Here is a 16508-nt window from a genome sequence, read left to right as displayed (position 1 = left end):
TATAAAACAATCATTGTCAAAATGCAGGGAACAAACAGTCTTGCACAACTCCGTTAATGCTCAGAAAAAACAAACTCCATCCACTGGTCCCTTAACAACGGGTTCTTTGGGAATCTGTGCAGGGTTGTCTTGCCCTGGCAAACAAAAGCCCACTTCTTTGGTGACATTGACTTCCCAAAAGCCGAGCAGAGCGCTTTGATGAGGTACTGCTTTCGCTCTCTTCTCTCTCTGGTCTACGAGTGCGCGCGCGCCCGAGACCTTCCGTGAGAAGTGCCCTTAGGACCCATATAAGGAAATTCCGCCACATCTGACTTCACACATGCCCATACTCGAAAAAAAACTTTCCGAAACTTGTGACAAACCGGAAGGAGTATTTTTGGAACAAAAATACTCCTTCAAACGTACAACTTAATTTTTGAAACTTTGTCCATGTTTAGCATGGGAATCCAACTCTTTAACAGTGTAAAAAACTCAGTATGCATGAAATAGCATTTAACCTCCCCTTTAAATAATTGTTGTGGAAAATGTGATGTATATTTTTTCAGGATTCTTTAATGAAAAGTTAAAAAAAACTGCTTTCATTTGAAAATTGTATTAATTTTTATTTTTTACTGTCGCATCTGATCAATTTAATGCATTCTTGCTGATTGTTGTTTTTGTTTTTAATTTCTATAAAACAATTGTTTTATTTATTTATTTTTTCTACATTGTTTTTACATATTTCATTGCAGATTCTTTACTGACACTGGTAAACAACACTAACTTATACAGTATAGTGTTAAAAAATGCTAAAACTTTATTAGGGACAAAATTGTTGGTCACAGTGAAAATTACACCACAACTGTGGTTCAGTCGCAAATTGTATAAAAAATGAAAAACATTTTATATAAAATTATATAATGTTAAATAAGTTATTTATGATTATATAACGTTGTATTTAGATTATCATAGTTTTTCTGTCTCATTAATGTTATATATGAAGAATTGTATGTTTTATATTAATGGTATAAAGAAATAGTCTACATGTGGAATATGAAAACTAGCAAAAAATAATGAAAAAGCCATTTTAAAGTTATATTGTGACCTTTATACGGCAAACCTGCAAGATGAAATTAAAAATTTATAATCAACTGCTGAAACAAAGTGATTAGTTGAAGAAACACTCAAACAGCAAGGATGTGATAAATCTATGACAAATCTATCTGCTTACAGGAGAAGAACTCATCAGGCAAACGTCTGGGCCGGACTCTCGCCGCAGGGCCCTGGATGACAGTGATGTCATCAGTGTTATCCAGATAATCGGAGACGTATGCAGCTTTCTTACATGACGCTTCTTCCATCCCTGCATGTTTTATAGACACAGAGAAGGACAGAATCATCCGAAATTAACTTCTATTTCACAGGTTGCACATTTAATTTTGTTCATGAATTCATGATTCATTCACCCCCAGGTCAAGGCAAACAAGTATGAATTCTTTCTTTCACAAAAAGAAAGTGTGAGTAAATACAGTGAGTTAAGTTATGGGATATAAGTTTATTGACATAAAAAATTTGCCAAACTTAATGTGTTCCCGTATTATAACATTCAACTCTTGTTTCTCTCATTATTGTGTCAAAGGAAGCATATAATTCACTGACAGTAAAGGCTTACAGTAAAACCTCCACTTCTCTCATAATATTCTTGAGCGAGTACTAATTAAACATCAGTGATGCATCTGAAGTGCAGCACATCAAAATATACAAGCTCAGTATGCATTCACAATCACTCCAACCACAAAGGCAGAGCGGCACAGAAAATTAAAAACACAAGAGTCAAAATTAGTATGCTAGCAAGCCTCATGGCGTACTTGAAGGGCAGGAGACACATGTGCAATCCCACACGCCTTTAATTTGTCCCTATCTCAAATGGAGACACACGTCAAACAGATGTCACTGCTGTGCTAATGAACTTCTGTGCCCACCCAGTTAAGTGGGAACCAGTGATATTTTAGCATCATTGAGATACTATTATATTTTTTATTAATATTTTGAATTAGCTTTATTTTTTTTCTGTTTGCAATTTAATTTTAGATAAAGTTACCATGAAATCAAAATTTATACTTTTAGTATAATTGTGTAGGTCTTACTGTTATCTTTAAGCTAGTGTGCTCCAAAACAATGATAATGACAAAATAGATGCATTCAAAACTTACAGTCTCTCACTTCGGCCAATATGTCTCAATGATTTTGATGTCATAGTTCTCAGTATCAAAGTACTGAGACTGCTCTCATTAGAGTTACAAATGATTTGCTCTTATCATCCGATCGTGTGCTTGTATCTCTCATCATCCGGTTGTATCTCTCTGTTAGTGTTACTGGATCTTAGTGCTGCATTTGACACTATTGACCACAACATTCTTTTGAATGACTCGAAAATTATGTTGGCATTAGTGGAATTGCATTAGCATGGTTTAAATCATACTTATCTGACCGTTATCAGTTTGTAGCAGTAAATGAAGAGATGTCTCATCGATCACAAGTTCAGTATGGCGTACCACAAGGCTCAGTACTAGGACCGTTGCTGTTCACTCTGTACATGCTACCATTAGGAGATATCATTAGGAAGCATGGGATTAGTTTTCACTGTTATGCTGATGATACTCAGCTCTATATTTCTTCACGCCCCGAAGAAACTTACCAATGTACAAAATTAGCAGAATGCATAGCTGATATAAAAATTTGTATGACTAGTAATTTCCTACTACTTAATTCTGAAAAAAAAAAAAAAAAAAAAGTGTTTCTAATTATTGGGCAAAAAACCTCTGCACGTACTAACCTAGAATACTGTCTAACACTTGATGGCTGCTCTGTCAAGTCTTTGTCGTCGGTTAGGGACCTGGGTGTGCCCTTTGATACCAATCTTTCATTTGAAAGCCAGGTTTCTAGCATCTGTAAAACTACATTCTTCCATCTTAAAAATGTATCTATTTTAGCATTAGTAAGCATTAGTATAGCATAACGACATATGCTTTCAATGAAAAATGCGGAACAGTTAGTTCATGTGTTCATGACCTCAAGGCTAGATTATTGTAATGCTCTACTGGGTCTCTACAAAGTCCAGTTGGTTCAAAAATGCAGCAGCCAGAGTTCGTACTAGAACCAGGAAGTATGACCATATTTGCCCTGTTCTGTCAACACTGCATTGGCTCCCTATTAAACATCGTATACATTTTAAAATATTGCTGATTACTTACAAAGCACTAAATGGTTTAGCTCCCCAGTACTTGAGCGAGTTCTTAACGCATTATAGTCCTTCACGTCTATTGCGATCTCAAAATTCTGTCCAGTTGTTAATACCTAGAATATCAAAATCGACTGCTGGCATTAGATCCGTTTCCTATTTAGCACTTAAACTTTGGAATAGTCTTCCTAGCATTTTTCGCACAAACAAAAAACACATTTAAAAAAAATTAAGTATTCAAATTTTAGATGTTTACAAAGATCCTTCTATTATCTATTGAATCCCAGAATATTTAAAATATCAGTAAGCTTAATATATATAAATCATAATTTATTGGGTACTTTTAATTGGGAGGGGGCTGTCCCGAACCCTAACCCCTAAATTTCAACTTGTGAAAATGATCTTGAAATTATTTTTTTCATTGTTGTTTTTAAAAATAGCATTTTGATTTCTTTTAAAAAGTGAAGTAAAAAAAAAAATATATATATATTTTATTTTTAAATCGTCAATTGGCGGAGACTGATATTTTAACCACACCCCTACATTTTTAATTAGGAAATATTCCTGTGTCCTTCTCTCTCTCTCATAGCCTCTCTTTCATTGTAGATAGGTACCATCATGTGGAGGGAAATGTGTTCAAAAGTCTGAAAATCTCTCTGTAACTTTAGGGAACGTCACTACCAAACTCCTTTTTTCCTGCAATTAAGCAAACTTTTTTGGGTGTTATTCCATAAGTTCAGAACTGTGCTAGATAACCTGGTTATCATCTTTGAACTAGGCTCAAAAGTAGGCTCACTACCGAAACAGTCACTACCAAAACGTGGTGAAGTTTCGGTTGTGACATCATGGTTTTTTGATTGTTATTCAATAAAATTTAGTTTGTGTGTGTGTACAACTTTTCAGAACTGAGCTAGTTAACCATGTGCAGATTAGCATCTTTGAGTTAGGCTCAAAAGTATCTAAAATTGTCACTACCGAAACATTTCATCATTGTTTTGGTAGTGACAAAAGGGAACACATAATCATTTATTTGGGGGAAATAAACACAATTTTAGTACAGTTATGCAAATCATTAGTATCTTAGTATGTTTTACTAGTGTTTTAGTATGCGAGTTAAAATTCTGTAATGTGATGTGGTCGCTACTGTTGGATTACATATTTTATTAAATGTTTAATTTAGTTTTTCCACTGCAATAGTATATAAACTGATAAAGTTTAGTAGACTGATTTCAGGTGATTTGCTGGAGACTCCATAGTCTCCAGCAAAGAATCACTTTTCTTGCCAGACCTGTTTTCTCTATTGTGTTTTAAATAAGTCAGATCACTTGATTCTCACCTTTCGGAGCCCAGACGTTGAATCGTTAGGTTGATTGACTTTCACCTTTTGTCTTTAATGGCTCTGGGATGGCTCTTGGAATTGGAGTTCCTGGCTAGTATCAGCATGTGAATAGTTATGCTGATTCAATTGGACTCAGAGTAGGGTGTGTTCCCACTTCATTTGCATGCTTTATTCAGAGTTCCCGCCTCTATTTAATCCCTCCCCCTTGGAATGTATATAGCTACTATGTATAATGTTTTAGTTAGATCATGTTGGAAGTTTCTACAGCCGCGTACAGAGGAGTTCTCAATAAAGAATAACTTCAGTTGAACGCGATCCCAACTGTCTCCTGGTCTCTGCTTTGAAGAAAGAAAAACTTTACAACACTACCAAAACATTACGGTCACTACAGAAAATGTGCCATCACGACCCGAAACATGCATGTTTTGTCTAAAATAAAGTATATAGAATTATCAACTAAGATGTTATTATAGTGTTTGGTTCAATGTATATTCAAACTAATAAATTCAAACAATCCTTAACTTTGAAATCAGTATGATTAACTTAATGCCTTTTATAAAGAAAGATTGGATTCAAAATACAACAAATCTTATAAATTACACTTGAAATATTGTTAAAATTGTAATTGATATTGATTTACCTGTGAAAACTTTTTATTTTTTAAATAGCAAAAATATATTTACAAGGTTGATGTAAACAAAATATTAATAGGCCAATATAAGCCTTCTTATGAAATAATTTATTTTTGTTTTTCGGTAGTGACAAATTTGGGGAGAGGAAAAATATTCCAAAACTTTCTGAAAATACAATATGATAATTAACAGCACAATTACTAGAAATGTGTACCTTGGATATTATACAATTTGCATACATACAAAATTTGTGAAAAAAAAAAAATGTAACCAATTCTGTAGAATGGCCCATAAATGACCTAAATTTATAACTTTTTTACAACAAAAATGAACCCTCACTGAACTAACTTAAGCTAGACTATGACGTTATTTTCTTCAAGAAACAAACTTTGTTGCATTATTTTCCTGTTATCACTGTAAAGCTGCTTTGAAACAATCTGTATTGTAAAAAGCACTATATAAATAAAGGTGACTTGACTTGACATGACATGTTGCACTTCAGCTTCTCATCAGATTTTCTGTCCAATCAAATGCTCTCTAGAATCTAGTCCTGCCCCCTACATTATAAATAGACGCGGAAGCTACGGCTATTTTGATGGTCCATTTTAGACATTCTGTTGACCAAGTAACAAGGAAATTATGCTTTTTGGCTGTTGTTCCACATTTCGGCTGTTGTTCAGCTGAAGTCAAAGTGCGGCATTCAACAACGTCAACAACTAGAGGATAAAGGACATCATGATTGGATTTGTGTTTTTGTTGTGTCGTGGGTTTCGTGATATCAGAGATGGAATGTAGATGTACAAGTTATGAAATTTAAAGAGCAAAAAGGAGGGCTGAGAGACAAAATCTTCTACGACAACTTGCAGTGCTATAGAACACAACGCCGCAGACAAAGGCGACAGGAAAATGCTGTTAACATTAGCTTTCTGTATGTTTATGTTAGTTTTGTGGCGTAAATATATGAAAACTGTGTATTTACATGGCTTTTTAAAAATGGTGGGTGCTGTTTCTAGTGATGGAGACGAGACCGCCTATGCTGAGTCAGAGTCAAGACCGAGTCTTTGAAGGCTCGAGTCCGAGTCGAGACCGAGTCCGTTGGTTTTCAAATTCAGTCGAGTCTGAGTCAAGACCGAGTCTTTGAGGAAGCAAGTCCGAGTCGAGACAGAGTCTTTAGGAGTCGAGACCAAGACCATAAAAACATGTCAGTTTTCATATTCATGATTTAATATCACCCCAGTTAATAATCAACAGTTAGGCCTACAGACTAAGCTAGATTGGGAATTGTTTAGAGGAGCAGTCTTAACGTCTTAATATGGACTATGCTTTTACTATCATTAAAAAAATCCCTACCACATGCATCATCTTCTGCCTATTTTTCTAAACTGCTTCAACAGTGCTGCTCTGTCATCAACATGTTAAGCCCACCCTGACTTTTTTAATCATAGTTAGGACATGCAGAGGAAATAAAAATTTTCTAGTGGTATGTATTCTAGTCGACTAGTGATGGGGACGAGACCGCCTATGCCGAGTCCGAGTCAAGACCGAGTCTTTGAAGGGTCGAGACCGAGTCAAGACCGAGTCTTTGAAGGATCAAGTCCAAGTCGAGTCCGAGAAAGCAGAAATCGGTCTCGAGACCGGACTCGAGTACTACATCACTAGCTGTTTCGTATGGCATATGTTCGGTCAATCAGCCTACACTTAAGTCACTGGCAGTTCAGGTTGTGCTGGTTTAGACCCTTCTCTGAAGTAGGAGCTAATTTAGTCCCCCCAAAAGGAGTTCCTTTAAGTAAACTCATTCCCAGTTCCTCTGGTATGAACATGCCAAAAAGTACTTACTTCTGCCAATAGTTATAGGAACTATGTAAATGTTCCTCCGGTGTGAAAGCCCCTTAACTCTATAATAAGCGTTAGTTGGCATGTAGGTGCGACATTACTTGAGGGGATCATCACAATAAAGTGTTACCAGATGGCTAAATTTGCTCACAAATTACAGTCAGTGATCTAACTATTATCATAACTGTTTTTTCATTTACAAACACACACAAAATGCAATTTATGCATGATAAACACAATAAACCATCACAGTACTTACCGTGGTCAGACACCAGAACCAGGTTCACACATTTGTCCAACTGTCTTTCCTTGAGGCCCTCCATCAACATCCCAATAAGTCTGTCAACATTCAGCAAAGCCTCAATTACCTGAAACACAAAAATCAATCACAATTTTGATTGAAAACACTCAGCACCAGCATACTGATTATGTACAGTATTTAAGAGCGCTAACACCAAACGACATAAAATGCTGGCTTTTATGTTTTTTCTTTGCAGTCATGAGAGAAAAACATTGATAGTTATATCAATCATTGCAAATTCTCTAGTATCGCATACAATTTATCAACAAAAAAAGTAACAATGACTGTGTTCATTTACAGTTTCATATCCTAAATCAGACATTTGCCCCCAAAATAAATGGAAGAAATTGAAGTTCATCAATTTTTTGCACATGTGGTTTGTCTTCAGTGTACCTGGCTACTCATCGGTCCATATCGATGACCCGCAGCATCAGGCTCTTCGAAGTATAAGGTGTAAAAATCTGGCCTAAAACAGAGTATATACACTGAACAAAACTACAAATGACATCTAAATTAACTGATTTTATTTAAGTAAAAATTATTATTTTACATCACCCAAATACATAAGTTTATATCAACAAAAGGTTAAGTAAGGCAGAAATAGCTCTTTATGGTAAGGATTGCATGCTTTTCCAGTCTAGGCAGAACAAACTAAACCAGTAGGCCTAAAACAAAATAACCAAAAGGTAATGGAAATAAATAGCATTACCTTTCTCCTTCAGGTAAATGCAACCATTCAAAGATTTTGTGCATCCTCTTTTCAAAGGGAATTTTCCTTTAAAAAAACAACAACAACAGTATATCTTTGCTCTAGGAGTGTTCAGAACAGCTATTAATATATTTATAGTTATAGTTAATATATTGATGCCCGTTATTTAAATCATCTGATCTTTCTGACTATTGATGGTTGTTACTAAAAACCCTGATATCTTCTATTGAGTTCAGCAGAAGTTTACATGGAGTGTAATGAATGTATTACACTGTGTAACCTTCTTTAAAGGTTTCAAAAGCTAGATTTTGTTGTGAATTACAGTCAGTCCTCACAACTCTAATGTGTTGTGCTTTTAAAATGTTAGAATACAGTTAATAGCAATGTTAAAACAATGTTGTATTGTAAATATCCACCTGTCATACTTCTCCCAGAAATTTGGATATTTTCCATTGACTTTCACATCGGATCCAGGCCAGAAGAAAGTTGCCGTTTTTAGTTTGTTTCTCATGGCTGTTAGCCAAACCTAAAAACAATCACAGGAAAAACTGAATGAGAGTGCTGACAAAAGATGAAGATGAAAAGATAGAAAAAAAAGAAAAGAAAAAACACCTGCAAGCAAAGCAAGACGAGAGAACCTCAGTCAAAATTTCCGCAACTCTGCTTTTTAAATGAACTTGATTCATGTTGAGGCAGTGTTTTTTTAATATCAGTGATATAGATTGTGTTAATATTTTGAATAAACTTGAACTAAAATGAAATAAAAAATATATAACAATAAAATCTTTAGTAATTTTTTTTTTGTGTGTGTCATTTTAATTCTTTTTAAAAATATGTCTATGTATTTTTATTAAGTTTGAGTTTTTAGTCTTAGTTTATTTAATTTTAGTGATATTTAAAAAATTAGTACAAGATTTTTTATATTTGATTTAATTTCTATCAAATTTTCTTTCAGTTAATGTTTATATTATTTCAAGTAATGAAAATGTTTTTATGGTTTTAGTCTTAGTTAAGGAACTGGAAATCCAGCTTCATTCATTCACAGTTCCTTTGGAAGAACAAAAGTAAAAACTAAAAATGGTCGCCTACTAGGGATGTGTCCGAAGCCGAATACTGTTCGGAAAGGAAACGACACATTCTATGGAGGCCCTAAAGAGACATGGTGACGGAACAAAAATATGAAAAAAATCAATTTCAATGCTTTTGCATTCTCTTGCAGTTATATAGTCAGGTAAGTATATTACATATAATTTGTGGCCATCAGGGAGATGCTATCAATATGCTGAGTATTGAAATCACTTTTTTAATGCGCGCTCGCTTTTTACTTTATCTTTCCGAATTCGCAATCACACGTATAGAGAACGCCACTACTGGCAACACATTTTACAAGATAAGATATTTGTCAATGACGCTCAGAATCCAACTCTTCAGTCATCTCTTCATGTGATAAGTGAAATCATGATGTACTGACATAATGTAACCGACAATTCGGATTTAGGCTTCGGCACATCCCTAGTTGCTCCTACAGTGAAATACTCATGAAGTCATGAAGAAGCACAAAAGATTCAAGCATGCACGCCTTCAGTCAGAAACCACAATGCCATCTCTGTAATTACTGTACAAGGCAATATATAAGATGTATTGTAGCCCAGTTTAAGGTTACACAGGCTACCACTGAATGTGAACATTAGAGACCGTTAGTTATTTAGTCTCAAATGGCAACATCTGCCACTTTTCTCAAGCAAATCTCTAGATCTTCTATCTAGTAGAACCCCTCACACTGCACACATTTCAGCACCATGGACGGGGCAAAACAAAGGCGCGTAGCTGAAAGTCGAGCACCAAAACGAATAACACGGGCAAGTGTTCCCAGTGCAGAGTTAAAGGAAGTTTAGAAGCACTGGCCGGCACCAACCAGGATGTTTTTTTGACCATTTGCTTCATGTCTGCTTGCACATCTGTGCACCACCCTTCATTTCCCTCAAACAGCTATCTTGGTGAACTCTAAAGATAATGATGATGATGAGGGAGGTAACAGAGGATGGGTGTGACTTTCCACTTCCCACACTGATACAGGATCATTTGGACAATCTCTGCCTCAAGAGCTTGAAGGAAGTTCCACTCTATATCTTGACAAAAAAAAAAAATGTGATCCAAAAGAACATCAGGACTCTTCAAGCAGTGCATACCGAGGCTCAGTTATGAGTCGTGAAACAAGAATTTAAAAGGATGTGCTATTGAAGAATTATGATGGTCACAGTCCGAGCCAAATTGCGACATATCCAAAACTGAACGGCTTATTTTCTATTGGGTTTGGTGTACTAGTTAATAATATTTAACAGTTTTGATTAAATACTATTTTTGCTTAGCATTTTTGCTTTTTTGTACATGAGAAATATGAATATTTAAAAAGACATCACAATAAACTTTAAGGCCTTCTGAAGTTGTCATCATTTATAGTATGTAAAGTAAATTAAACATTCACTAAAACATTTTTTTTTTAGTTACTTTCATATTATAGCTAATTTAGCTTTTGTTTATGGTGAAATTAAGTTGTAAATATCCAAACAATTATTATATTGACCTACATTAAGTAACATTCTTGCTTTTGTCTAAAGAAAATATATTGATCAATTAGTCTTTATAATAAATAATTTTTCTATTTTTGTTTTTTTTGTTGTTGTTGTTTTTTTTTTGTTTTTTTTTGAAAAATAAATATTTTTGATACATGACCACATTTAACCATGAAATCCCAGCAAATCAGTTATTACTTATTCGGAACCTTCAAAAAAAAAAAAAAAAAAAAAGACACTGACATCTAAATTCAGTTTAAAGGTTCCCACAAGAAATTTCCTTAAATAATCTATATAAATAGGGTCATCTCAAATATGTAATTCAAATTCAAGTCGTCAAATATATTTGTAAAGTGCTTTTCACAATGCACTGTTTCAAAGCAGCTTTACAGAAAATCATGTTTTCAATGTTTATAATATCTTCTTAATATCTTTGCATTTAATAATAATCTTAATACAGTTGCATTTAGCAGATTAGAGCTGGGTAATAATATTTTACATTTTGCAATGATGCAAGCAAACAAGTAGCCTAGTTGTTTTATATTCTTAAAGGGACACTTCACCCATTTGCATTAAGCTTTGCATTGTTAGAAACCCAGTCATACTATTGAATGGTCGTGCAACACTCTCTCATTTTCCCCTGAGATGGGAGAAATCTGTTATTTACCTCTTACACTTCCTCCTACAATGACGCAAAAATCGTCATTTTGCGTCATTGTAGGAGGAAGTGTAAGTGGGGGGGATTTCTGTTGAGACTACAAGCACTAGTTCCTCATCTCTCCCAGGGGGCGGGACCCGCTCACGCTACAGACCTATTACAGATCAGTGGGTGGGACTTTACGCTCTGAAACTGAAAGCAATATCCTCCATCTTGTTTGAAGCTAAGCTAACAGGCGCTGTGGAGACAGATGTAAAGTTATGACAATAGCGGAGGAGAGTGCTCAATATGATATAGACTAGAGGAAGAGGATTTCGGAAGTCTGATGCTTGAATCAGGTGTTTGTGGCTACCTTTACAAGCCGCATTATAGCGAAGAGCAGCCGAGGCAGAAGACCTGCCTGCCGCGGACGAGGAGCCCGGACTGGCTCGGGTTAGGGCGGACCGGTGGCGCCGGTGATCTCACTATGCAGCTACGAACCGCTATGAACACAGAGATAGAGTCCGTCTGCGGCAAAGAATTTCAACGATGACAATTTCTCCTGGACGAAATCTCTGAATCAGACGAGGACACGGACGTTTGTGTTGTGAACAAGTTTCCTAGTTTCGCACCGCATATGTTCTGACTGAACATCCAGGTACCATGCAATAATTCACCTTTTCGAAAGAAATACAAACGAGGAGTAATACACTAATGAGTTCGCCAACTAACTAGACATTTTGTGTGAATGCGAAATTAATTTCAAGCTCTGGTGGTAGCTAGACTTGTAGACGGAAGAGTGATTTCTCTTATAGGCAGATATGCGCTTTCTGGATTAGTGGGAGTGGCTTGCGGAGCTGTGCAATGTGGTGCATTGTGGGAGTTGTTGTCTTTCATACAAATGCGTCCTGAAGTTATTTTTTGTCTTTTCTCGGTCACAAAGGCACCAAATTCAAAATTTCTTTTACATTTCGACTACATATATGACCCACTTTAAATAAAAAGCAATGTTCAAATGGGTGAAATGCCCCTTTAATTTTATATTTTATATATCGCGCTACACGGGTATACTGTATGTATTGGACAACTTTAAAGAGCTGACCGATAATAGAGTTACATTTTGTGTCGAAATAAAAAAATCAGGCAGTTGAGAGTTGAGATACAGAATATATATCGCTTTACGTGATATGCAGGTAGTCTGAGACTAGACTTAAACCTTGTCTGTGAAACCATGGGTTAATAATTTAATTACTAATTAATTAAGTACATTACATAATCCAGATTACATATAATAAGTTACTACTGTGGTGAGCAGGATGAGGTCGAGGGCCGTGGGAGGACGGCGCGAGGCCGGTGGCGTGATTATGATGAGCCACACCTGTGAGACGCACCGGTCTCGCATCTCTCACGGAGGAGCGGAGGCATAAAGGAGGAGCGACGACACTGAAGAGCGAGAGAGGACAGGCCTGATTTTTATTTGGATGTGTTGTTTCTGTTTTGTGTGTTGCCAGCAGTCGTCCGTGAGGGGCTGCTGGCTGTTACTTTCATTTTTGTATTTGTTTATTTGGTTATTAAAATGTTTAAGTGTTCGCCGGTTCCCGCCTCCTTCTTCCCACACCATTATACCTTGTTACAACTACCCAAGCACTGTATGCAGATAATGTTGGATATAAAATATATCCAGGTTCATGTATAGAGATAAATTCGTGCATATTGATTTTTTTAGTTTAATCTGTGTGCATATACTCACTGGTTCACCCAGGTACCACGAGGGGTTGAATTTCTCATCGACTTTCAAACTGAAAGAGGCATTACGAGTGACATCATACATCTTATTGTCCACAATTCCATGTGATTCTGGATATAGACCCTGCAAACGAAAAACGCTTTATTAAAAAAGCCTTATTTCACACATTAGAAATCAGGATGAGCAAAGAAAATGAACTTGTCTGGTCTGTAAGCAACCAATGGAACTAACATTAACTTAGAAATTTGATAGTCTTACCCTCATTGATGTAAATAGAAAGGGATTCAAATCAAACATAAACTATCTACTATAGAAAGCAATAACAACTGTCATTACTTTTTGATGCATATGTAGTTCTTTATGAGCAATTGTGGATTAATTTCTACCTGTCACTTACTGTCACTATAGTGTAATGGTTTGGGAAGGTCTTGGTGGGATAAGCAGGTCGCATATATGGCGTGGAGGTTCCACATGTCTCTGAGGAAACAAAACATGGCAATACCTCAACCACTGGAGCTGGTGTACTAGTTAATATAAACCAGTGGTTATCAACCAGGGGGTTGGGGGCCACTAGGGGCCTTTAGCAAACTTCCAAAGGGGTTTCAAGATGACTTACAATTATTTAAAATGAGACCAAAAAGATGGCAAATCTGGATATACTGTATGAGGTAGCCTAATTTTTAAAGTGCTTTCTACACCTGGAAAAGTAGAGATTGTGAGTAAACAACACTTATTTTTTTAAATACTTACCCTTAATCTTTTATCTAGTAGATCATGAATGACTGGAAAATTTAAATAAATTCAATAGTAAAAAGAAAAACATTTAGCTCTTAAAATGTCTGGAATTCTTAAACTTTATTTAATTTTTTTAGTTTAGTTTAGATTAGTCATTATTTATTTATTATCACTTACAGTATTTGAATCTATGGATGCTCCTAGTTTTGGAAAATATATACAAAAATATTGTAAACAACAGTCAAGTCCCCATGTAGACTATCTGTAACAACAAACTCTGTTGTTACAGATAGTCTACATGGGGACTTGACTGTTGTTTTGGACAATGGGGGTCCTTGGAGTCAAAACGAGTTGAGAACCACTGGTTTAGATTAACCACAGCACAGTATCACAATATCTGTCTTGACTTTGTGAAGACATGTTTCTGTTGCTTTTAATAGACCAATTCACTAATTTTAGCCGAAATTTTGGATTAATATAAGTAAACGTTTGTATTACCACAATGTTCAGTACATGCTCCTAACATATATGAGAGACTTAATATACAGTCGTGCTCAAAAGTTGACGGACACCTTGCAGAATCAGCAAAATGTTAATTATTTTAGCAAAATAAGAAGGATCATACAAAATGCATGTTATTTTTTATTTAGTACTGTCCTGATTAAGATATTTTACACAAAAGATGTTTCACAAGACAAATTTTTTTTGAATTTATGAAAATAAATACCCTGTTCAAAAATTCACATGAAACACACAAGGCATTAAGAGCCAGGGGGTGAAAACTTTATGCATTTGATGATCAAAGTAAATTGTGCTTAATCTGTCTTTTGGGAGAGATATAAGTATCTTCTGTGGCTTCCGAAGGGCAGAAAATTTGGACATCTTTATCCTGTTCAAAAGTTCTGAAAATATGGAGCTCAAAATCATATAGTCACTGCTGGTTCAAAAGGGTTCAAATATGCAAGAGATCCTGGAAAACTGACGAATTTTCGGGAATTTTTTTTTTTAATAACATTGAATCATGAGTGAATCATTTTCTTAAGAACATTGAATCATGAATGAATCATTTTCTTAAGAACATTGAATCATGAATGAATCATTTTCTTAAATGAACACTCCACCGTTTTTTGAAATAGGGCTTATTCACTTTCTTTCCTACATTTAGATAGGTGGGCAAATGCATTTTTGTCTCAGTGCATGCATTGTTTTAGTTTGACAGGGTCGGCGCTAGCTTAGCTTAGCATAATGAATGGAATCCTTTGTTGCCAGCTAGCATGTCCTGAGTAAAAGTGATATAAAATTTTTAAAAACCCACCTAATTACTTCTTGTGGCCTGCGTATTCACAACAAGTACAAATAGTTATGCAGATTAATACTAGGCGATTTCCTAGGCAGATATTGACTTATATATTAAGGACTATATTAGGGGGAAGCACAGACGAAGCACTGCTACTTGGGCGTGATATCTCTGCGCCCAAGTAGCAGTGCTTCGCCTGTGCTAATTTTTTTAAATCATCCAGGTAACGACACAGAATTAAGAATCAAGGGTGAGTAAACTTTTGAATGGTATATAATTTTTCATAAATTCAGCTATTCTTTTCTCTTGTGGACTATATGTAAAAGAAAGAAAAAAAAATGTTTGTAAAATATCTTAATCAGGACAGTACTAAAAAAATAACATGCATTTTGTATGATCCTTCTTATTTTGTTTTAATAATAAACATTTAGCAGATTCTGCAAGCTGTATGTCAACATTTGAGCACGACTGTAGCCGGGGTCAAACTTTGAGTTAATGTGACATACTGAGTTTGCTGATGACAGGAAGCAGGCTGCTGTATGCTTTCATGTATCCTGCCCTGAATCCGTCCAGAGACACCAGCAGCAGCGGCGGTTTCGAAAACCTAAAGAAAAAGATGAAATGCTTTTTTCAAATGCTTGTCATACCCAGGAAAAAAATAGCTTCCTCTTTAAGTAGAAGTGCCCATGCATAAGTAAAAATAGCAATAGGAAACATGAGCACAGTTTCACCCAGAGAAGAGCAGATGTTGGTGTCACACCCAAAACGCCAAACCCAACAACCAACATGCTTTGAAATTGCTGAAAAAAGCTCTACAGTAAAAAACAAGTTTTGGACAAACTGGTTTAGGATGAGTGATTTAATAGACAGGGATTTTGCGCCTTTGGTTATATTAAAATCTAACAATTTGTTTTTGTCATATCTTATGTAAAGCAACACTATAGAGTTACATTAGCATGCCGTTCCACTTCCAAACAACTCCTAAAAGACCCATCAGCCATCCTTAACCATATCCTTCAAAACTGAAAAGAAGATTGTGCCTTTATAAAAAGAGAATAATGCATAAAACATTAGCTACATTTTTTGTGAGACTACTCAATTTCAAACTATAATAAAATAAGTTATAATATGAAAGGAAATGCCACGAAATATACAAGCCCACTGCAAAAACAACAATTTTCCTGAATATTACTTTTATATTTTTTTAATTATTATGGCTCCCCACTAGACCTCATAATGTGTTTTATGATGAGATGAAATGGCAGCAATAACTGTTTGAAAGTCTTCTCAAAAGAGCACATGGCTCATTAAGTTGTCTGTTTCTGTTAATACCAGTGAATGTCATTATGGGCAAAGCTAAATGCATTTCAGAGTGAGTTTATTATAGCTAATGGAAAAGACAACACTGACCAAACAGTCCATTTACCCAGAGTCAGACATAAACACACACACCCCTAAACATCTCTCTGTGCATCTAAATATATG

General features: G+C 35.5%; 1 protein-coding gene across 2 annotated transcripts in view; it reads right to left on the bottom strand.

Moving 5' to 3' along the window:
* Positions 1-16508, bottom strand: part of enpp1 (ectonucleotide pyrophosphatase/phosphodiesterase 1) — a 77484-nt gene that overhangs the window by 28741 nt on the left and 32235 nt on the right. For both annotated transcript variants that reach the window (XM_081379484.1, XM_081379485.1), the window contains exons 6-13: positions 15530-15627; positions 13389-13468; positions 12995-13114; positions 8451-8560; positions 8035-8100; positions 7719-7791; positions 7284-7392; positions 1211-1342 (exon numbers count right to left, since the gene is read on the bottom strand). In XM_081379484.1, the coding sequence (XP_081235610.1) occupies positions 1211-1342; positions 7284-7392; positions 7719-7791; positions 8035-8100; positions 8451-8560; positions 12995-13114; positions 13389-13468; positions 15530-15627 (788 nt within the window). The remainder of the gene's footprint in view (positions 1-1210; positions 1343-7283; positions 7393-7718; positions 7792-8034; positions 8101-8450; positions 8561-12994; positions 13115-13388; positions 13469-15529; positions 15628-16508) is intronic.

This window comes from Scardinius erythrophthalmus (assembly GCF_964197995.2).
Source record: "Scardinius erythrophthalmus genome assembly, chromosome: 11".
Taxonomy (NCBI): Eukaryota; Metazoa; Chordata; class Actinopteri; order Cypriniformes; family Leuciscidae; genus Scardinius; species Scardinius erythrophthalmus.
The sequence above is the reverse complement of the archived record's forward strand: the minus strand, read 5'-3'. Positions and strand labels throughout refer to the sequence as shown.